This window comes from Heterodontus francisci, chromosome 27 (assembly GCF_036365525.1).
Source record: "Heterodontus francisci isolate sHetFra1 chromosome 27, sHetFra1.hap1, whole genome shotgun sequence".
NCBI classification, from domain to species: domain Eukaryota; kingdom Metazoa; phylum Chordata; class Chondrichthyes; order Heterodontiformes; family Heterodontidae; genus Heterodontus; species Heterodontus francisci.
Genome location: NC_090397.1, coordinates 19,193,453 through 19,217,806, shown reverse-complemented (window position 1 = coordinate 19,217,806; position 24,354 = coordinate 19,193,453). Strand labels below are relative to the sequence as shown.

The following is a 24,354-nucleotide window of genomic DNA, read 5'->3' as shown; positions in this document are numbered from 1 at the left end:
TCAGAAGTGTGCTCCAGCTGCTGTGTGGTCCATACAAAATGGGTGTTGGCCATAGGCTGGTTTAACATTTTGTATCCTCTTTTCATCAGAGGACTTCACTTGGACGGTGTTAGAATTGAGCTGTTGCAAAACAATGCAGCAATTTATCGCTTACACACTGATTTAGCACTAAAGTGATGATTACTTCCTTAAGGTTAACCCTACTTTTCTATTGTTAACAGCACTCTAATTGTCCAAGTCTCAATAGTGGTTGTGGGTTATCAATTAGTGATACCACATTCTCCTGGTTCAAGAGAAAGATCAGAGGAGGCAGTGGAGGGGGGGTGCAGGTCTAATCACTGTCTAGATGCTCAGGAACAACCCACCCCTACTCCACTCCACCACCCATGTACAAAGACCCTGGTAATTGTATGACCAAGGAGATTTATATACAGAGTTTGGGATTCTTGGGGGAGGTTGTGGCACGAATTATGGGTCACATTCACAGATGATACCAAGCTTGCAGCGTCACACTTCTACCACTAGGTCTAACTTCATAAGCTCCAGGCCACACAGTGACACATCTTTATTCAGACTGCCCCACAGCTGCAAGACACTGGCAACATGACTTACATTCCACCTGAATAACAGTAAGTGAGGCACAACTACTCATGATTGTCTTCCCCCTTTGCTTCTGTAATGCCCTCCCTTTCTATTTAAATGATTTTCTTGAAACTTTTCGAGGCCAGGTTTCCAGCAATTCCCGTCTATCCATTGGCCCTCTCCACAGCCATTTTTAGTTTCTATAGAAGACTCTCTTTCTGCCCCATAAATGGCTGCATTACTCTTATCTAAAGTTTTCAAGTGTGTTTAATTATTTGTGGCCTAATCTTTATCAGTCTACCAGATTCTTCTCAACCCAAAATGAGTAACAATTTTTACTTGAGTTTCACCTCTCTGCTTTTGAATGTATTCTGAGGAAACTTTACTTTATCTTGACCAGCTAATCTGTTTTGATAGCATTGGTTGAAAAAGAATCAAAGACTTGCATTTATATAACACTTTTCACGACCACCAGATGTGTCAAAGCACTTTACAGCCAATGAAGTACTTTTTAAGTGTAGCCACTGTCATAATGTAGGAAACACGGCAGCCAATTTATGCACAGCAAGCTCCCACAAAAAGCAATGTGATAATGACCAGATAATCTTGATTGAGAGATAAATGTTGGCCAGATCCCTAGGAGGAATTTGCTACTCTTCTTTCAATAGTGTCGTGTGATTTTTTACACACAGCCGAACAAATTGCCCCTAGTATAGGTAGGTGGTAGGGAAATATAGAGACAGGTGGGGATGTGGTAGGAATATGGAATTAGAGTAGGGTTAGTATAAATGGGTGGTTGATGGTCGGCACAGACTCGGTGGGCCGAAGGGCCTGTTTCAGTGCTGTATCTCTAAACTAAACTAAACTAAACTAAGAGAGAGTCTCATTTTAATATCTTGCCCAATAAATGGCACCTCCAACAGTGCTGCACTCACTCAGTACTGTACTGAAATGTCAGCCTGTATTATGTGCTGAAGCCTTTGCAGAGGTGCTTGAAACCACAGTCTTCTGCCTTGGTGAGAATGCTGCCACAAAGTGGTGTCGAAATAGCTAGAGTTGAAGTTGAAACAGATTTAACAGCATTAATAGAATAGGCACTTTGCATATCAAGGCACCATTGAACTAAATTTAATAAAGAAAACAAATTGCTGAATTATACTTTCAAATCAATCAATGATAGCACAAAGATTTCTAGGATACAGTGCTCCGTACAGAGCTAGGTGTCGTGCTCTGTACACTGCTGTGTACAATGTTCTGCATAATCTTATGTATATTGCTCAGAGCAATGCTCGAAAGAGCTCTGTAAAATGTACTCTGAACAATTTTCTGTACAGTGTTCTGCACTGTGTTCTGTATAGTGCTCCACACAGTTTTCTGTACAGTGTTCTGGATTGTGTTCTGTATCGTGCTCCACACAGTTTTCAGTACAGTGTTCTGTATGGTTTTCTGTTGAGTGCTCCATACAGTTTTCTGTACAGTGTTCAGTATGGTTTTCTGCATAGTGCTCCATACAGTTTTCAGTACAGTGTTCTGTATTGTGTTCTGTATAGTGCTCCACACAGTTATCAGTACAGTGTTCTGTATTGTGTTCTGTATAGTGCTCCATACAGTTATCAGTACAGTGTTCTGTATTGTGTTCTGTATAGTGCTCCATACAGTTATCAGTACAGTGTTCTGTATTGTGTTCCTTTTCGTGCTCCATACAGTTATCAGTACAGTGTTCTGTATTGTGTTCTGTATAGTGCTCCATACAGTTATCAGTACAGTGTTCTGTATTGTGTTCTGTATAGTGCTCCATACAGTTATCAGTACAGTGTTCTGTATTGTGTTCTGTATAGTGCTCCATACAGTTATCAGTACAGTGTTCTGTATTGTGTTCTGTATAGTGCTCCATACAGTTATCAGTACAGTGTTCTGTATTGTGTACTGTATAGTGCTCCATACAGTTATCAGTACAGTGTTCTGTATTGTGTTCTGTATAGTGCTCCATACAGTTATCAGTAAAGTGTTCTGTATTGTGTTCTGTATAGTGCTCCATACAGTTATCAGTACAGTGTTCTGTATTGTGTTCCTTTTAGTGCTCCAAACAGTTATCAGTACAGTGTTCTGTATTGTGTTCTGTATAGTGCTCCATACAGTTATCAGTACAGTGTTCTGTATTGTGTTCTGTATAGTGCTCCATACAGTTATCAGTACAGTGTTCTGTATTGTGTTCTGTATAGTGCTCCATACAGTTATCAGTACAGTGTTCTGTATTGTGTTCTGTATAGTGCTCCATACAGTTATCAGTACAGTGTTCTGTATTGTGTTCTGTATAGTGCTCCATACAGTTATCAGTACAGTGTTCTGTATTGTGTTCTGTATAGTGCTCCATACAGTTATCAGTACAGTGTTCTGTATTGTGTTCTGTATAGTGCTCCATACAGTTATCAGTACAGTGTTCTGTATTGTGTTCTGTATAGTGCTCCATACAGTTATCAGTACAGTGTTCTGTATTGTGTTCCTTTTAGTGCTCCATACAGTTATCAGTACAGTGTTCTGTATTGTGTTCTGTATAGTGCTCCATACAGTTATCAGTACAGTGTTCTGTATTGTGTTCTGTATAGTGCTCCATACAGTTATCAGTACAGTGTTCTGTATTGTGTTCTGTATAGTGCTCCATACAGTTATCAGTACAGTGTTCTGTATTGTGTTCTGCATAGTGCTCCATACAGTTATCAGTACAGTGTTCTGTATTGTGTTCTGTATAGTGCTCCATACAGTTATCAGTACAGTGTTCTGTATTGTGTTCCTTTTAGTGCTCCATACAGTTATCAGTACAGTGTTCTGTATTGTGTTCTTTTTAGTGCTCCATACAGTTATCAGTACAGTGTTCTGTATTGTGTTCCTTTTAGTGCTCCATACAGTTTTCAGTACAGTGTTCTGTATTGTGTTCCTTTTAGTGCTCCATACAGTTATCAGTACAGTGTTCTGTATTGTGTTCTGTATAGTGCTCCATACAGTTATCAGTACAGTGTTCTGTATTGTGTTCTGTATAGTGCTCCATACAGTTATCAGTACAGTGTTCTGTATTGTGTACTGTATAGTGCTCCATACAGTTATCAGTACAGTGTTCTGTATTGTGTTCTGTATAGTGCTCCATACAGTTATCAGTAAAGTGTTCTGTATTGTGTTCTGTATAGTGCTCCATACAGTTATCAGTCCAGTGTTCTGTATTGTGTTCCTTTTAGTGCTCCATACAGTTATCAGTAAAGTGTTCTGTATTGTGTTCTGTATAGTGCTCCATACAGTTATCAGTAAAGTGTTCTGTATTGTGTTCTGTATAGTGCTCCATACAGTTATCAGTACAGTGTTCTGTATTGTGTTCTGTATAGTGCTCCATACAGTTATCAGTACAGTGTTCTGTATTGTGTTCCTTTTAGTGCTCCATACAGTTATCAGTACAGTGTTCTGTATTGTGTTCTGTATAGTGCTCCATACAGTTATCAGTACAGTGTTCTGTATTGTGTTCTGTATAGTGCTCCATACAGTTATCAGTACAGTGTTCTGTATTGTGTTCTGTATAGTGCTCCATACAGTTATCAGTACAGTGTTCTGTATTGTGTTCTTTATAGTGCTCCATACAGTTATCAGTACAGTGTTCTGTATTGTGTTCTGTATAGTGCTCCATACAGTTATCAGTACAGTGTTCTGTATTGTGATCCTTTTAGTGCTCCATACAGTTATCAGTACAGTGTTCTGTATTGTGTTCTGTATAGTGCTCCATACAGTTATCAGTACAGTGTTCTGTATTGTGTTCTGTATAGTGCTCCATACAGTTATCAGTACAGTGTTCTGTATTGTGTTCTGTATAGTGCTCCATACAGTTATCAGTACAGTGTTCTGGATTGTGTTCCTTTTAGTGCTCCATACAGTTATCAGTACAGTGTTCTGTATTGTTTTCAGTATAGTGCTCCATACAGTTATCAGTACAGTGTTCTGTATTGTGTTCTGTATAGTGCTCCATACAGTTATCAGTACAGTGTTCTGTATTGTGTTCTGTATAGTGCTCCATACAGTTATCAGTACAGTGTTCTGTATTGTGTTCCTTTTAGTGCTCCATACAGTTATCAGTACAGTGTTCTGTATTGTGTTCTGTATAGTGCTCCATACAGTTATCAGTACAGTGTTCTGTATTGTGTTCTGTATAGTGCTCCATACAGTTATCAGTACAGTGTTCTGTATTGTGTTCTGTATAGTGCTCCATACAGTTATCAGTACAATGTTCTGTATTGTGTTCCTTTTAGTGCTCCATACAGTTATCAGTACAGTGTTCTGTATTGTTTTCTGTATAGTGCTCCATACAGTTATCAGTACAGTGTTCTGTATTGTGTTCTGTATAGTGCTCCATACAGTTATCAGTACAGTGTTCTGTATTGTGTTCTGTATAGTGCTCCATACAGTTATCAGTACAGTGTTCTGTATTGTGTTCTGTATAGTGCTCCATACAGTTATCAGTACAGTGTTCTGTATTGTGTTCTGTATAGTGCTCCATACAGTTATCAGTACAGTGTTCTGTATTGTGTTCCTTTTAGTGCTCCATACAGTTATCAGTACAGTGTTCTGTATTGTGTTCTGTATAGTGCTCCATACAGTTATCAGTACAGTGTTCTGTATTGTGTTCTGTATAGTGCTCCATACAGTTATCAGTACAGTGTTCTGTATTGTGTTCTGTATAGTGCTCCATACAGTTATCAGTACAGTGTTCTGTATTGTGTTCTGTATAGTGCTCCATACAGTTATCAGTACAGTGTTCTGTATTGTGTTCTGTATAGTGCTCCATACAGTTATCACTACAGTGTTCTGTATTGTGTTCCTTTTAGTGCTCCATACAGTTATCAGTACAGTGTTCTGTATTGTGTTCAGTATAGTGCTCCATACAGTTATCAGTACAGTGTTCTGTATTGTGTTCTGTATAGTGCTCCATACAGTTATCAGTACAGTGTTCTGTATTGTGTTCTGTATAGTGCTCCATACAGTTATCAGTACAGTGTTCTGTATTGTGTTCCTTTTAGTGTTCCATACAGTTATCAGTACAGTGTTCTGTATTGTGTTCTGTATCGTGCTCTATACAGTTATCAGTACAGTTTTCTGTATTGTGTTCAGTATAGTGCTCCATACAGTTATCAGTACAGTGTTCTGTATTGTGTTCTGTATAGTGCTCCATACAGTTATCAGTACAGTGTTCTGTATTGTGTTCTGTATAGTGCTCCATACAGTTATCAGTACAGTGTTCTGTATTGTGTTCTGTATAGTGCTCCATACAGTTATCAGTACAGTGTTCTGTATTGTGTTCCTTTTAGTGCTCCATACAGTTATCAGTACAGTGTTCTGTATTGTGTTCTGTATAGTGCTCCATACAGTTATCAGTACAGTGTTCTGTATTGTGTTCCTTTTAGTGCTCCATACAGTTATCAGTACAGTGTTCTGTATTGTGTTCTGTATAGTGCTCCATACAGTTATCAGTACAGTGTTCTGTATTGTGTTCTGTATAGTGCTCCATACAGTTATCAGTACAGTGTTCTGTATTGTGTTCTGTATAGTGCTCCATACAGTTATCAGTACAGTGTTCTGTATTGTGTTCTGTATAGTGCTCCATACAGTTATCAGTACAGTGTTCTGTATTGTGTTGTGTATAGTGCTCCATACAGTTATCAGTGCAGTGTTCTGTATTGTGTTCCTTTTAGTGCTCCATACAGTTATCAGTACAGTGTTCTCTATTGTGTTCTGTATAGTGCTCCACAGAGTTATCAGTACAGTGTTCTGTATTGTGTTCTGTATAGTGCTCCATACAGTTATCAGTACAGTGTTCTGTATTGTGTTCTGTATCGTGCTCCATACAGTTATCAGTACAGTGTTCTGTATTGTGTTCTGTATAGTGCTCCATACAGTTATCAGTACAGTGTTCTGTATTGTGTTCTGTATAGTGCTCCATACAGTTATCAGTACAGTGTTCTGTATTGTGTTCTGTATAGTGCTCCATACAGTTATCAGTACAGTGTTCTGTATTGTGTTCTGTATAGTGCTCCATACAGTTATCAGTACAGTGTTCTGTATTGTGTTCTGTATAGTGCTGCATACAGTTATCAGTACAGTGTTCTGTATTGTGTTCTGTATAGTGCTCCATACAGTTATCAGTATAGTGTTCTGTATTGTGTTCCTTTTAGTGCTCCATACAGTTATCAGTACAGTGTTCTGTATTGTGTTCTGTATAGTGCTCCATACAGTTATCAGTACAGTGTTCTGTATTGTGTTCTGTATAGTGCTCCATACAGTTATCAGTACAGTGTTCTGTATTGTGTTCTGTATAGTGCTCCATCCAGTTATCAGTACAGTGTTCTGTATTGTGTTCTGTATAGTGCTCCATACAGTTATCAGTACAGTGTTCTGTATTGTGTTCTGTATAGTGCTCCATACAGTTATCAGTACAGTGTTCTGTATTGTGTTCCTTTTAGTGCTCCATACAGTTATCAGTACAGTGTTCTGTATTGTGTTCTGTATATTGCTCCATACAGTTATCAGTCCAGTGTTCTGTATTGTGTTCTGCATAGTGCTCCATACAGTTATCAGTACAGTGTTCTGTATTGTGTTCTGTATAGTGCTCCATACAGTTATCAGTACAATGTTCTGTATTGTGTTCCTTTTAGTGCTCCATACAGTTATCAGTACAGTGTTCTGTATTGTGTTCTGTATAGTGCTCCATACAGTTATCAGTACAGTGTTCTGTATTGTGTTCTGTATAGTGCTCCATACAGTTATCAGTACAGTGTTCTGTATTGTGTTCTGTATAGTGCTCCATACAGTTATCAGTACAGTGTTCTGTATTGTGTTCTGTATAGTGCTCCATACAGTTATCAGTACAGTGTTCTGTATTGTGTTCTGTATAGTGCTCCATACAGTTATCAGTACAGTGTTCTGTATTGTGTTCCTTTTAGTGCTCCATACAGTTATCAGTACAGTGTTCTGTATTGTGTTCTGTATAGTGCTCCATACAGTTATCAGTACAGTGTTCTGTATTGTGTTCTGTATAGTGCTCCATACAGTTATCAGTAAAGTGTTCTGTATTGTGTTCTGTATAGTGCTCCATACAGTTATCAGTACAGTGTTCTGTATTGTGTTCCTTTTAGTGCTCCAAACAGTTATCAGTACAGTGTTCTGTATTGTGTTCTGTATAGTGCTCCATACAGTTATCAGTACAGTGTTCTGTATTGTGTTCTGTATAGTGCTCCATACAGTTATCAGTACAGTGTTCTGTATTGTGTTCTGTATAGTGCTCCATACAGTTATCAGTACAGTGTTCTGTATTGTGTTCTGTATAGTGCTCCATACAGTTATCAGTACAGTGTTCTGTATTGTGTTCTGTATAGTGCTCCATACAGTTATCAGTACAGTGTTCTGTATTGTGTTCTGTATAGTGCTCCATACAGTTATCAGTACAGTGTTCTGTATTGTGTTCTGTATAGTGCTCCATACAGTTATCAGTACAGTGTTCTGTATTGTGTTCTGTATAGTGCTCCATACAGTTATCAGTACAGTGTTCTGTATTGTGTTCCTTTTAGTGCTCCATACAGTTATCAGTACAGTGTTCTGTATTGTGTTCTGTATAGTGCTCCATACAGTTATCAGTACAGTGTTCTGTATTGTGTTCTGTATAGTGCTCCATACAGTTATCAGTACAGTGTTCTGTATTGTGTTCTGTATAGTGCTCCATACAGTTATCAGTACAGTGTTCTGTATTGTGTTCTGAATAGTGCTCCATACAGTTATCAGTACAGTGTTCTGTATTGTGTTCTGTATAGTGCTCCATACAGTTATCAGTACAGTGTTCTGTATTGTGTTCCTTTTAGTGCTCCATACAGTTATCAGTACAGTGTTCTGTATTGTGTTCTTTTTAGTGCTCCATACAGTTATCAGTACAGTGTTCTGTATTGTGTTCCTTTTAGTGCTCCATACAGTTTTCAGTACAGTGTTCTGTATTGTGTTCCTTTTAGTGCTCCATACAGTTATCAGTACAGTGTTCTGTATTGTGTTCTGTATAGTGCTCCATACAGTTATCAGTACAGTGTTCTGTATTGTGTTCTGTATAGTGCTCCATACAGTTATCAGTACAGTGTTCTGTATTGTGTACTGTATAGTGCTCCATACAGTTATCAGTACAGTGTTCTGTATTGTGTTCTGTATAGTGCTCCATACAGTTATCAGTAAAGTGTTCTGTATTGTGTTCTGTATAGTGCTCCATACAGTTATCAGTACAGTGTTCTGTATTGTGTTCTGTATAGTGCTCCATACAGTTATCAGTACAGTGTTCTGTATTGTGTTCTGTATAGTGCTCCATACAGTTATCAGTACAGTGTTCTGTATTGTGTTCCTTTTAGTGCTCCATACAGTTATCAGTACAGTGTTCTGTATTGTGTTCTGTATAGTGCTCCATACAGTTATCAGTACAGTGTTCTGTATTGTGTTCTGTATAGTGCTCCATACAGTTATCAGTACAGTGTTCTGTATTGTGTTCTGTATAGTGCTCCATACAGTTATCAGTACAGTGTTCTGTATTGTGTTCTGTATAGTGCTCCATACAGTTATCAGTACAGTGTTCTGTATTGTGTTCTGTATTGTGCTCCATACAGTTATCAGTACAGTGTTCTGTATTGTGTTCCTTTTAGTGCTCCATACAGTTATCAGTACAGTGTTCTGTATTGTGTTCTGTATTGTGCTCCATACAGTTATCAGTACAGTGTTCTGTATTGTGTTCTGTATAGTGCTGCATACAGTTATCAGTACAGTGTTCTGTATTGTGTTCTGTATAGTGCTCCATACAGTTATCAGTACAGTGTTCTGTATTGTGTTCTGTATAGTGCTCCATACAGTTATCAGTACAGTGTTCTGTATTGTGTTCTGTATAGTGCTCCATACAGTTATCAGTACAGTGTTCTGTATTGTGTTCCTTTTAGTGCTCCATACAGTTATCAGTACAGTGTTCTGTATTGTGTTCAGTATAGTGCTCCATACAGTTATCAGTACAGTGTTCTGTATTGTGTTCTGTATAGTGCTCCATACAGTTATCAGTACAGTGTTCTGTATTGTGTTCTGTATAGTGCTCCATACAGTTATCAGTACAGTGTTCTGTATTGTGTTCCTTTTAGTGCTCCATACAGTTATCAGTACAGTGTTCTGTATTGTGTTCTGTATAGTGCTCCATACAGTTATCAGTACAGTGTTCTGTATTGTGTTCTGTATAGTGCTCCATACAGTTATCAGTACAGTGTTCTGTATTGTGTTCTGTATAGTGCTCCATACAGTTATCAGTACAGTGTTCTGTATTGTGTTCTGTATAGTGCTCCATACAGTTATCAGTACAGTGTTCTGTATTGTGTTCCTTTTAGTGCTCCATACAGTTATCAGTACAGTGTTCTGTATTGTGTTCCTTTTAGTGCTCCATACAGTTTTCAGTACAGTGTTCTGTATTGTGTTCCTTTTAGTGCTCCATACAGTTATCAGTACAGTGTTCTGTATTGTGTTCCTTTTCGTGCCCCATACAGTTATCAGTACAGTGTTCTGTATTGTGTTCTGTATAGTGCTCCATACAGTTATCAGTACAGTGTTCTGTATTGTGTACTGTATAGTGCTCCATACAGTTATCAGTACAGTGTTCTGTATTGTGTTCTGTATAGTGCTCCATACAGTTATCAGTAAAGTGTTCTGTATTGTGTTCTGTATAGTGCTCCATACAGTTATCAGTCCAGTGTTCTGTATTGTGTTCCTTTTAGTGCTCCATACAGTTATCAGTACAGTGTTCTGTATTGTGTTCTGTATAGTGCTCCATACAGTTATCAGTACAGTGTTCTGTATTGTGTTCCTTTTAGTGCTCCATACAGTTATCAGTACAGTGTTCTGTATTGTGTTCTGTATAGTGCTCCATACAGTTATCAGTACAGTGTTCTGTATTGTGTTCTGTATAGTGCTCCATACAGTTATCAGTACAGTGTTCTGTATTGTGTTCTGTATAGTGCTCCATACAGTTATCAGTACAGTGTTCTGTATTGTGTTCTTTATAGTGCTCCATACAGTTATCAGTACAGTGTTCTGTATTGTGTTCTGTATAGTGCTCCATACAGTTATCAGTACAGTGTTCTGTATTGTGTTCCTTTTAGTGCTCCATACAGTTATCAGTACAGTGTTCTGTATTGTGTTCTGTATAGTGCTCCATACAGTTATCAGTACAGTGTTCTGTATTGTGTTCTGTATAGTGCTCCATACAGTTATCAGTACAGTGTTCTGTATTGTGTTCTGTATAGTGCTCCATACAGTTATCAGTACAGTGTTCTGGATTGTGTTCCTTTTAGTGCTCCATACAGTTATCAGTACAGTGTTCTGTATTGTTTTCAGTATAGTGCTCCATACAGTTATCAGTACAGTGTTCTGTATTGTGTTCTGTATAGTGCTCCATACAGTTATCAGTACAGTGTTCTGTATTGTGTTCTGTATAGTGCTCCATACAGTTATCAGTACAGTGTTCTGTATTGTGTTCCTTTTAGTGCTCCATACAGTTATCAGTACAGTGTTCTGTATTGTGTTCTGTATAGTGCTCCATACAGTTATCAGTACAGTGTTCTGTATTGTGTTCTGTATAGTGCTCCATACAGTTATCAGTACAGTGTTCTGTATTGTGTTCTGTATAGTGCTCCATACAGTTATCAGTACAATGTTCTGTATTGTGTTCCTTTTAGTGCTCCATACAGTTATCAGTACAGTGTTCTGTATTGTGTTCTGTATAGTGCTCCATACAGTTATCAGTACAGTGTTCTGTATTGTGTTCTGTATAGTGCTCCATACAGTTATCAGTACAGTGTTCTGTATTGTGTTCTGTATAGTGCTCCATACAGTTATCAGTACAGTGTTCTGTATTGTGTTCTGTATAGTGCTCCATACAGTTATCAGTACAGTGTTCTGTATTGTGTTCTGTATAGTGCTCCATACAGTTATCAGTACAGTGTTCTGTATTGTGTTCCTTTTAGTGCTCCATACAGTTATCAGTACAGTGTTCTGTATTGTGTTCTGTATAGTGCTCCATACAGTTATCAGTACAGTGTTCTGTATTGTGTTCTGTATAGTGCTCCATACAGTTATCAGTACAGTGTTCTGTATTGTGTTCTGTATAGTGCTCCATACAGTTATCAGTACAGTGTTCTGTATTGTGTTCTGTATAGTGCTCCATACAGTTATCAGTACAGTGTTCTGTATTGTGTTCTGTATAGTGCTCCATACAGTTATCACTACAGTGTTCTGTATTGTGTTCCTTTTAGTGCTCCATACAGTTATCAGTACAGTGTTCTGTATTGTGTTCAGTATAGTGCTCCATACAGTTATCAGTACAGTGTTCTGTATTGTGTTCTGTATAGTGCTCCATACAGTTATCAGTACAGTGTTCTGTATTGTGTTCTGTATAGTGCTCCATACAGTTATCAGTACAGTGTTCTGTATTGTGTTCTGTATAGTGCTCCATACAGTTATCAGTACAGTGTTCTGTATTGTGTTCCTTTTAGTGTTCCATACAGTTATCAGTACAGTGTTCTGTATTGTGTTCTGTATCGTGCTCTATACAGTTATCAGTACAGTTTTCTGTATTGTGTTCAGTATAGTGCTCCATACAGTTATCAGTACAGTGTTCTGTATTGTGTTCTGTATAGTGCTCCATACAGTTATCAGTACAGTGTTCTGTATTGTGTTCTGTATAGTGCTCCATACAGTTATCAGTACAGTGTTCTGTATTGTGTTCTGTATAGTGCTCCATACAGTTATCAGTACAGTGTTCTGTATTGTGTTCCTTTTAGTGCTCCATACAGTTATCAGTACAGTGTTCTGTATTGTGTTCTGTATAGTGCTCCATACAGTTATCAGTACAGTGTTCTGTATTGTGTTCCTTTTAGTGCTCCATACAGTTATCAGTACAGTGTTCTGTATTGTGTTCTGTATAGTGCTCCATACAGTTATCAGTACAGTGTTCTGTATTGTGTTCTGTATAGTGCTCCATACAGTTATCAGTACAGTGTTCTGTATTGTGTTCTGTATAGTGCTCCATACAGTTATCAGTACAGTGTTCTGTATTGTGTTCTGTATAGTGCTCCATACAGTTATCAGTACAGTGTTCTGTATTGTGTTGTGTATAGTGCTCCATACAGTTATCAGTGCAGTGTTCTGTATTGTGTTCCTTTTAGTGCTCCATACAGTTATCAGTACAGTGTTCTCTATTGTGTTCTGTATAGTGCTCCACAGAGTTATCAGTACAGTGTTCTGTATTGTGTTCTGTATAGTGCTCCATACAGTTATCAGTACAGTGTTCTGTATTGTGTTCTGTATCGTGCTCCATACAGTTATCAGTACAGTGTTCTGTATTGTGTTCTGTATAGTGCTCCATACAGTTATCAGTACAGTGTTCTGTATTGTGTTCTGTATAGTGCTCCATACAGTTATCAGTACAGTGTTCTGTATTGTGTTCTGTATAGTGCTCCATACAGTTATCAGTACAGTGTTCTGTATTGTGTTCTGTATAGTGCTCCATACAGTTATCAGTACAGTGTTCTGTATTGTGTTCTGTATAGTGCTGCATACAGTTATCAGTACAGTGTTCTGTATTGTGTTCTGTATAGTGCTCCATACAGTTATCAGTATAGTGTTCTGTATTGTGTTCCTTTTAGTGCTCCATACAGTTATCAGTACAGTGTTCTGTATTGTGTTCTGTATAGTGCTCCATACAGTTATCAGTACAGTGTTCTGTATTGTGTTCTGTATAGTGCTCCATACAGTTATCAGTACAGTGTTCTGTATTGTGTTCTGTATAGTGCTCCATCCAGTTATCAGTACAGTGTTCTGTATTGTGTTCTGTATAGTGCTCCATACAGTTATCAGTACAGTGTTCTGTATTGTGTTCTGTATAGTGCTCCATACAGTTATCAGTACAGTGTTCTGTATTGTGTTCCTTTTAGTGCTCCATACAGTTATCAGTACAGTGTTCTGTATTGTGTTCTGTATAGTGCTCCATACAGTTATCAGTACAGTGTTCTGTATTGTGTTCTGTATAGTGCTCCATACAGTTATCAGTACAGTGTTCTGTATTGTGTTGTGTATAGTGCTCCATACAGTTATCAGTGCAGTGTTCTGTATTGTGTTCCTTTTAGTGCTCCATACAGTTATCAGTACAGTGTTCTCTATTGTGTTCTGTATAGTGCTCCACAGAGTTATCAGTACAGTGTTCTGTATTGTGTTCTGTATAGTGCTCCATACAGTTATCAGTACAGTGTTCTGTATTGTGTTCTGTATCGTGCTCCATACAGTTATCAGTACAGTGTTCTGTATTGTGTTCTGTATAGTGCTCCATACAGTTATCAGTACAGTGTTCTGTATTGTGTTCTGTATAGTGCTCCATACAGTTATCAGTACAGTGTTCTGTATTGTGTTCTGTATAGTGCTCCATACAGTTATCAGTACAGTGTTCTGTATTGTGTTCTGTATAGTGCTCCATACAGTTATCAGTACAGTGTTCTGTATTGTGTTCTGTATAGTGCTGCATACAGTTATCAGTACAGTGTTCTGTATTGTGTTCTGTATAGTGCTCCATACAGTTATCAGTATAGTGTTCTGTATTGTGTTCCTTTTAGTGCTCCATACAGTTATCAGTACAGTGTTCTGTATTGTGTTCTGTATAGTGCTCCATACAGTTATCAGTACAGTGTTCTGTATTGTGTTCTGTATAGTGCTCCATACAGTTATCAGTACAGTGTTCTGTATTGTGTTCTGTATAGTGCTCCATCCAGTTATCAGTACAGTGTTCTGTATTGTGTTCTGTATAGTGCTCCATACAGTTATCAGTACAGTGTTCTGTATTGTGTTCTGTATAGTGCTCCATACAGTTATCAGTACAGTGTTCTGTATTGTGTTCCTTTTAGTGCTCCATACAGTTATCAGTACAGTGTTCTGTATTGTGTTCTGTATAGTGCTCCATACAGTTATCAGTCCAGTGTTCTGTATTGTGTTCTGCATAGTGCTCCATACAGTTATCAGTACAGTGTTCTGTATTGTGTTCTGTATAGTGCTCCATACAGTTATCAGTACAGTGTTCTGTATTGTGTTCTGTATTGTGCTCCATACAGTTATCAGTACAGTGTTCTGTATTGTGTTCCTTTTAGTGCTCCATACAGTTATCAGTACAGTGTTCTGTATTGTGTTCTGTATAGTGCTCCATACAGTTATCAGTACAGTGTTCTGTATTGTGTTCTGTATAGTGCTCCAAACAGTTATCAGTACAGTGTTCTGTATTGTGTTCTGTATAGTGCTCCATACAGTTATCAGTACAGTGTTCTGTATTGTGTTCTGTATAGTGCTCCATACAGTTATCAGTACAGTGTTCTGTGTTGTGTTCTGTATAGTGCTCCATACAGTTATCAGTACAGTGTTCTGTGTTGTGTTCTGTAGAGTGCTCCATACAGTTATCAGTACAGTGTTCTGTATTGTGTTCTGTATAGTGCTCCATACAGTTATCAGTACAGTGTTCTGTATTGTGCTCTGTATATTGCTCCATACAGTTATCAGTACAGTGTTCTGTATTGTGTTCTGTATAGTGCTCCATACAGTTATCAGTACAGTGTTCTGTATTGTGTTCCTTTTAGTGCTCCATACAGTTATCAGTACAGTGTTCTGTATTGTGCTCAGTATAGTGCTCCATACAGTTATCAGTACAGTGTTCTGTATTGTGTTCTGTATAGTGCTCCATACAGTTATCAGTACAGTGTTCTGTATTGTGTTCTGTATAGTGCTCCATACAGTTATCAGTACAGTGTTCTGTATTGTGTTCTTTATAGTGCTCCATACAGTTATCAGTACAGTGTTCTGTATTGTGTTCTGTATAGTGCTCTATACAGTTATCAGTACAGTGTTCTGTATTGTGTTCTGTATAGTGCTCCATACAGTTATCAGTACAGTGTTCTGTATTGTGTTCTGTATAGTGCTCCATACAGTTATCAGTACAGTGTTCTGTATTGTGTTATGTATAGTGCTCCATACAGTTTTCTGTACAGTTTTCTTTACAGTGTTCTGTATTGTGTACTGTATAGTGCTCCATACCGTTTTCAGTACAGTGTTCTGTATTGTGTTCTGTTTTGTGCTCCATACAGTTTTCAGTACAGTGTTCTGTATTTTGTACTGTATAGTGCTCCATACAGTTATCAGTACAGTGTTCTGTATTGTGTTCTGTATAGTGCTCCATACAGTTATCAGTACAGTGTTCTGTATGGTGTACTGTATAGTGCTCCATACAGTTTTCTGTACAGTGTTCTGTTCTTTCTTTTCTTCTTTTTCTTTTGGGCCTCCTTATCTCGAGAGACAATGGATACGCGCCTGGAGGTGGTCAGTGGTTTGTGAAGCAGCGCCTGGAGTGGCTATAAAGGCCAATTCTGGAGTGACAGGCTCTTCCACAGGTGCTGCAGAGAAATTTGTTTGTTGGGGCTTTTGCACAGTTGGCTCTCCCCTTGCGCCTCTGTCTTGTTCTGTATTGTGTACTGTATAGTGCTCCATACAGTTTTCTGCACAGTTTTCTTTACAGTGTTCTGTATTGTTTTCTGTATAGTGCTCCATACAGCTATCAGTACAGTGGTCTGTATTGTGTACTGTATAGTGCTCCATACAGTTTTCTGTACAGTGTTCTGTATTGTGTACTGTATAGTGCTCCATACAGTTTTCTGCACAGTTTTCTTTACAGTGTTCTGTATTGTTTTCTGTATAGTGCTCCATACAGTTATCAGTACAGTGTTCTGTATTGTGTACCGTATAGTGCTCCATACAGTTTTCTGTATTGTGTTTTGTATTGTTTTCTGTATAGTGCTCCATACAGTCATCAGTACAGTGTTCTGTATTGTGTTCTGTATAGTGCTCTATACAGTTATCAGTACAGTGTTCTGTATTGTGTTCTGTATAGTGCTCCATACAGTTATCAGTACAGTGTTCTGTATTGTGTTCTGTATAGTGCTCCGTACAGTTATCAGTACAGTGTTCTGTATTGTGTTATGTATAGTGCTCCATACAGTTTTCTGTACAGTTTTCTTTACAGTGTTCTGTATTGTGTACTGTATAGTGCTCCATACCGTTTTCAGTACAGTGTTCTGTATTGTGTACTGTTTAGTGCTCCATACAGTTTTCAGTACAGTGTTCTGTATTGTGTACTGTATAGTGCTCCATACAGTTATCAGTACAGTGTTCTGTATTGTGTTCTGTATAGTGCTCCATACAGTTTTCTGTACAGTGTTCTGTATTGTGTTCTGTATAGTGCTCCATACAGTTATCAGTACAGTGTTCTGTATTGTGTTCTGTATAGTGCTCCATACAGTTATCAGTACAGTGTTCTGTATTGTGTTCTGTATAGTGCTCCATACAGTTATCAGTACAGTGTTCTGTATTGTGTTCTGTATAGTGCTCCATACAGTTATCAGTACAGTGTTCTGTATTGTGTTCTGTATAGTGCTCCATACAGTTATCAGTACAGTGTTCTGTATTGTGTTCTGTATAGTGCTCCATACAGTTATCAGTACAGTGTTCTGTATTGTGTTCAGTAGAGTGCTCCATACAGTTATCAGCACAGTGTTCTGTATTGTGTTCTGTATAGTGCTCCATACAGTTATCAGTACAGTGTTCTGTATTGTGTTCTGTATAGTGCTCCATACAGTTATCAGTACAGTGTTCTGTATTGTGTTCTGTATAGTGCTCCATACAGTTATCAGTACAGTGTTCTGTATTGTGTTCAGTATAGTGCTCCATACAGTTATCAGCACAGTGTTCTGTATTGTGTTCTGTATAGTGCTCCATACAGTTATCAGTACAGTGTTCTGTATTGTGTTCTGTATAGTGCTCCATACAGTTTTCTGCACAGTTTTCTTTACAGTGTTCTGTATTGTTTTCTGTATAGTGCTCCATACAGTTATCAGTACAGTGTTCTGTATTGTGTACCGTATAGTGCTCCATACAGTTTTCTGTATTGTGTTTTGTATTGTTTTCTGCATAGTGCTCCATACAGTTATCAGTACAGTGTTCTGTATTGTGTTCTGTATAGTGATCTATACAGTTATCAGTACAGTGTTCTGTATTGTGTTCTGTATAGTGCTCCATACAGTTATCAGTACAGTGTTCTGTATTGTGTTCTGTATAGTGCTCCATACAGTTATCAGTACAGTGTTCTGTATTGTGTTATGTATAGTGCTCCATACAGTTTTCTGTACAGTTTTCTTTACAGTGTTCTGTATTGTGTACTGTATAGTGCTCCATACAGTTATCAGTACAGTGTTCTGTATTGTGTTCTGTATAGTGCTCCATACAGTTTTCTGTACAGTGTTCTGTATTGTGTTCTGTATCGTGCTCCACACAGTTTTCAGTACAGTGTTCTGTATGGTTTTCTGTTGAGTGCTCCATACAGTTTTCTGTACAGTGTACAGTATGTTTTTCTGTACAGTGCTCCATACAGTTTTCAGTACAGTGTTCTGTATTGTGTTCTGTATAGTGCTCCATACAGCTATCAGTACAGTGTTCTGTATTGTGTTCTGTATAGTGCTCCATACAGTTATCAGTACAGTTTTCTGTATTGTGTTCTGTATAGTGCTCCATACAGTTATCAGTACAGTGTTCTGTATTGTGTTCTGTATAGTGCTCCATACAGTTATCAGTACAGTGTTCTGTATTGTGTTCCTTTTAGTGCTCCATACAGTTATCAGTCCAGTGTTCTGTATTGTGTTCTGTATAGTGCTCCATACAGTTATCAGTACAGTGTTCTGTATTGTGTTCTGTATAGTGCTCCATACAGTTATCAGTACAGTGTTCTGTATTGTGTTCTGTATAGTGCTCCATACAGTTATCAGTACAGTGTTCTGTATTGTGTTCCCTTTAGTGCTCCATACAGTTATCAGTACAGTGTTCTGTATTGTGTTCAGTATAGTGCTCCATGCAGTTATCAGTACAGTGTTCTGTATTGTGTTCTGTATAGTGCTCCATACAGTTAACAGTACAGTGTTCTGTATTGTGTTCTGTATAGTGCTCCATACAGTTATCAGTACAGTGTTCTGTATTGTGTTCTGTATAGTGCTCCATACAGTTATCGGTACAGTGTTCTGTATTGTTTTATGTATAGTGCTCCATACAGTTTTCTGTACAGTTTTCTTTACAGTGTTCTGTATTGTGTACTGTATAGTGCTCCATACCGTTTTCAGTACAGTGTTCTGTATTGTGTTCTGTTTAGTGCTCCATACAGTTTTCAGTACAGTGTTCTGTATTGTGCACTGTATAGTGCTCCATACAGTTATCAGTACAGTGTTCTGTATTGTGTTCTGTATAGTGCTCCATGCAGTTATCAGTACAGTGTTCTGTATTGTGTTCTGTATAGTGCTCCATACAGTTATCAGTACAGTGTTCTGTATTGTGTTATGTATAGTGCTCCATACAGTTTTCTGTACAGTTTTCTTTACAGTGTTCTGTATTGTGTACTGTATAGTGCTCCATACCGTTTTCAGTACAGTGTTCTGTATTGTGTTCTGTTTAGTGCTCCATACAGTTTTCAGTACAGTGTTCTGTATTGTGTACTGTATAGTGCTCCATACAGTTATCAGTACAGTGTTCTGTATTGTGTTCTGTATAGTGCTCCAGACAGTTATCAGTACAGTGTTCTGTATTGTGTCCTGTATAGTGCTCCATACAGTTTTCTGTACAGTGTTCTGTATTGTGTACTGTATAGTGCTCCATACAGTTTTCTGCACAGTTTTCTATACAGTGTTCTGTATTGTTTTCTGTATAGTGCTCCATACAGTTATCAGTACAGTGTTCTGTATTGTGTACCGTATAGTGCTCCATACAGTTTTCTGTATTGTGATTTGTATTGTTTTCTGTATAGTGCTCCATAACGTTTTCCGTACAGTTTTCTGTACAGTGTTCTGTATTGTTTTCTGGATAGTGCTCCATAAAGTTTTCTGCATTGTGTTTTGTACTGTTTTCTGTATAGTGCTCCATACAGTTATCAGTACAGTGTTCTGTATTGTGTTCTGTATAGTGCTCCATACAGTTATCAGTACAGTGTTCTGTGTTGTGTTCTGTATAGTGCTCCATACAGTTATCAGTACAGTGTTCTGTATTGTGTTCTGTATAGTGCTCCATACAGTTATCAGTACAGTGTTCTGTATTGTGTTCTGTATAGTGCTCCATACAGTTATCAGTACAGTGTTCTGTATTGTGTTCTGTATAGTGCTCCATACAGTTATCAGTACAGTGTTCTGTATTGTGTTCTGTATAGTGCTCCATACAGTTATCAGTACAGTGTTCTGTATTATGTTCCTTTTAGTGCTCCATACAGTTATCAGTACAGTGTTCTGTATTGTGTTCAGTATAGTGCTCCATACAGTTATCCGTACAGTGTTCTGTATTGTGTTCAGTATAGGGCTCCATACAGTTATCAGTACAGTGTTCTGTATTGTGTTCTGTATAGTGCTCCATACAGTTATCGGTACAGTGTTCTGTATTGTGTTATGTATAGTGCTCCATACAGTTTTCTGTACAGTTTTCTTTACAGTGTTCTGTATTGTGTACTGTATAGTGCTCCATACCGATTTCAGTACAGTGTTCTATATTGTGTTCTGTTTAGTGCTCCATACAGTTATCAGTACAGTGTTCTGTATTGTGTTCTGTATAGTGCTCCATACAGTTATCAGTACAGTGTTCTGTATTGTGTTCCTTTTAGTGCTCCATACAGTTATCAGTACAGTGTTCTGTATTGTGTTCAGTATAGTGCTCCATACAGTTATCAGTACAGTGTTCTGTATTGTGTTCTGTATAGTGCTCCATACAGTTATCAGTACAGTGTTCTGTATTGTGTTCTGTATAGTGCTCCATACAGTTATCAGTACAGTGTTCTGTATTGTGTTCTGTATAGTGCTCCATACAGTTATCAGTACAGTGTTCTGTATTGTGTTCTGTATAGTGCTCTATACAGTTATCAGTACAGTGTTCTGTATTGTGTTCTGTATAGTGCTCCATACAGTTATCAGTACAGTGTTCTGTATTGTGTTCTGTATAGTGCTCCATACAGTTATCAGTACAGTGTTCTGTATTGTGTTATGTATAGTGCTCCATACAGTTTTCTGTACAGTTTTCTTTACAGTGTTCTGTATTGTGTACTGTATAGTGCTCCATACCGTTTTCAGTACAGTGTTCTGTATTGTGTTCTGTTTAGTGCTCCATACAGTTTTCAGTACAGTGTTCTGTATTGTGTACTGTATAGTGCTCCATACAGTTATCAGTACAGTGTTCTGTATTGTGTTCTGTATAGTGCTCCATACAGTTATCAGTACAGTGTTCTGTATGGTGTACTGTATAGTGCTCCATACAGTTTTCTGTACAGTGTCCTGTTCTTTCTTTTCTTCTTTTTCTTTTGGGCCTCCTTATCTCGAGAGACAATGGATACGCGCCTGGAGGTGGTCAGTGTTTTGTGAAGCAGCGCCGGGAGTGGCTATAAAGGCCAATTCTGGAGTGACAGGCTCTTCCACAGGTGCTGCAGAGAAATTTGTTTGTTGGGGCTGTTGCACAGTTGGCTCTCCCCTTGCGCCTCTGTCTTGTTCTGTATTGTGTACTGTATAGTGCTCCATACAGTTTTCTGCACAGTTTTCTTTACAGTGTTCTGTATTGTTTTCTGTATAGTGCTCCATGCAGCTATCAGTACAGTGGTCTGTATTGTGTACTGTATAGTGCTCCATACAGTTTTCTGTACAGTGTTCTGTATTGTGTACTGTATAGTGCTCCATACAGTTTTCTGCACAGTTTTCTTTACAGTGTTCTCTATTGTTTTCTGTATAGTGCTCCATACAGTTATCAGTACAGTGTTCTGTATTGTGTACCGTATAGTGCTCCATACAGTTTTCTGTATTGTGTTTTGTATTGTTTTCTGTATAGTGCTCCATACAGTTATCAGTACAGTGTTCTGTATTGTGTTCTGTATAGTGCTCTATACAGTTATCAGTACAGTGTTCTGTATTGTGTTCTGTATAGTGCTCCATACAGTTATCAGTACAGTGTTCTGTATTGTGTTCTGTATAGTGCTCCATACAGTTATCAGTACAGTGTTCTGTATTGTGTTATGTATAGTGCTCCATACAGTTTTCTGTACAGTTTTCTTTACAGTGTTCTGTATTGTGTACTGTATAGTGCTCCATACCGTTTTCAGTACAGTGTTCTGTATTGTGTACTGTTTAGTGCTCCATACAGCTTTCAGTACAGTGTTCTGTATTGTGTACTGTATAGTGCTCCATACAGTTATCAGTACAGTGTTCTGTATTGTGTTCTGTATAGTGCTCCATACAGTTTTCTGTACAGTGTTCTGTATTGTGTTCTGTATCGTGCTCCACACAGTTTTCAGTACAGTGTTCTGTATGGTTTTCTGTTGAGTGCTCCATACAGTTTTCTGTACAGTGTTCAGTATGGTTTTCTGTATAGTGCTCCATACAGTTTTCAGTACAGTGTTCTGTATTGTGTTCTGTATAGTGCTCCATACAGTTATCAGTACAGTGTTCTGTATTGTGTTCTGTATAGTGCTCCATACAGTTATCAGTACAATGTTCTGTATTGTGTTCTGTATAGTGCTCCATACAGTTATCAGTACAGTGTTCTGTATTGTGTTATGTATAGTGCTCCATACAGTTTTCTGTACAGTTTTCTTTACAGTGTTCTGTATTGTGTACTGTATAGTGCTCCATACCGTTTTCAGTACAGTGTTCTGTATTGTGTTCTGTTTAGTGCTCCATACAGTTATCAGTACAGTGTTCTGTATTGTGTTCTGTATAGTGCTCCATACAGTTATCAGTACAGTGTTCTGTATTGTGTTCCTTTTAGTGCTCCATACAGTTATCAGTACAGTGTTCTGTATTGTGTTCAGTATAGTGCTCCATACAGTTATCAGTACAGTGTTCTGTATTGTGTTCTGTATAGTGCTCCATACAGTTATCAGTACAGTGTTCTGTATTGTGTTCTGTATAGTGCTCCATACAGTTATCAGTACAGTGTTCTGTATTGTGTTCCTTTTAGTGCTCCATACAGTTATCAGTACAGTGTTCTGTATTGTGTTCTGTATAGTGCTCTATACAGTTATCAGTACAGTGTTCTGTATTGTGTTCTGTATAGTGCTCCATACAGTTATCAGTACAGTGTTCTGTATTGTGTTCTGTATAGTGCTCCATACAGTTATCAGTACAGTGTTCTGTATTGTGTTATGTATAGTGCTCCATACAGTTTTCTGTACAGTTTTCTTTACAGTGTTCTGCATTGTGTACTGTATAGTGCTCCATACCGTTTTCAGTACAGTGTTCTGTATTGTGTTCTGTTTTGTGCTCCATACAGTTTTCAGTACAGTGTTCTGTATTGTGTACTGTATAGTGCTCCATACAGTTATCAGTACAGTGTTCTGTATTGTGTTCTGTATAGTGCTCCATACAGTTATCAGTACAGTGTTCTGTATGGTGTACTGTATAGTGCTCCATACAGTTTTCTGTACAGTGTTCTGTTCTTTCTTTTCTTCTTTTTCTTTTGGGCCTCCTTATCTCGAGAGACAATGGATACGCGCCTGGAGGTGGTCAGTGGTTTGTGAAGCAGCGCCTGGAGTGGCTATAAAGGCCAATTCTGGAGTGACAGGCTCTTCCACAGGTGCTGCAGAGAAATATGTTTGTTGGGGCTGTTGCACAGTTGGCTCTCCCCTTGCGCCTCTGTCTTGTTCTGTATTGTGTACTGTATAGTGCTCCATCCAGTTTTCTGCCCAGTTTTCTTTACATTGTTCTGTATTGTTTTCTGTATAGTGCTCCATACAGCTATCAGTACAGTGGTCTGTATTGTGTACTGTATAGTGCTCCATACAGTTTTCTGTATTGTGTTCCTTTTAGTGCTCCATACAGTTATCAGTACAGTGTTCTGTATTGTGTTCAGTATAGTGCTCCATACAGTTATCAGCACAGTGTTCTGTATTGTGTTCTGTATAGTGCTCCATACAGTTATCAGTACAGTGTTCTGTATTGTGTTCTGTATAGTGCTCCATACAGTTTTCTGCACAGTTTTCTTTACAGTGTTCTGTATTGTTTTCTGTATAGTGCTCCATACAGTTATCAGTACAGTGTTCTGTATTGTGTACCGTATAGTGCTCCATACAGTTTTCTGTATTGTGTTTTGTATTGTTTTCTGTATAGTGCTCCATACAGTTATCAGTACAGTGTTCTGTATTGTGTTCTGTATAGTGCTCTATACAGTTATCAGTACAGTGTTCTGTATTGTGTTCTGTATAGTGCTCCATACAGTTATCAGTACAGTGTTCTGTATTGTGTTATGTATAGTGCTCCATACAGTTTTCTGTACAGTTTTCTTTACAGTGTTCTGTATTGTGTACTGTATAGTGCTCCATTACGTTTTCAGTACAGTGTTCTGTATTGTGTACTGTTTAGTGCTCCATACTGTTTTCAGTACAGTGTTCTGTATTGTGTACTGTATAGTGCTCCATACAGTTATCAGTACAGTGTTCTGTATTGTGTTCTGTATAGTGCTCCATACAGTTTTCTGTACAGTGTTCTGTATTGTGTTCTGTATCGTGCTCCACACAGTTTTCAGTACAGTGTTCTGTATGGTTTTCTGTTGAGTGCTCCATACAGTTTTCTGTACAGTGTTCAGTATGGTTTTCTGCAT

General features: G+C 38.1%; 1 protein-coding gene across 1 annotated transcript; it reads right to left on the bottom strand.

Annotated features, from left to right (window-relative positions):
• On the bottom strand, positions 1 to 24,354 carry LOC137384921 (fap1 adhesin-like). Its single transcript, XM_068059630.1, has 9 exons — positions 24,080 to 24,354; positions 22,871 to 23,018; positions 21,959 to 22,096; positions 21,287 to 21,520; positions 19,359 to 19,650; positions 17,943 to 18,172; positions 16,191 to 16,424; positions 1,783 to 2,124; positions 1 to 120 (listed from the first exon to the last, which is right to left on the bottom strand). The coding sequence occupies exons 1-9, from the start codon at positions 24,352 to 24,354 to the stop codon at positions 1 to 3; spliced, it is 2,013 nt and encodes a 670-aa protein (XP_067915731.1).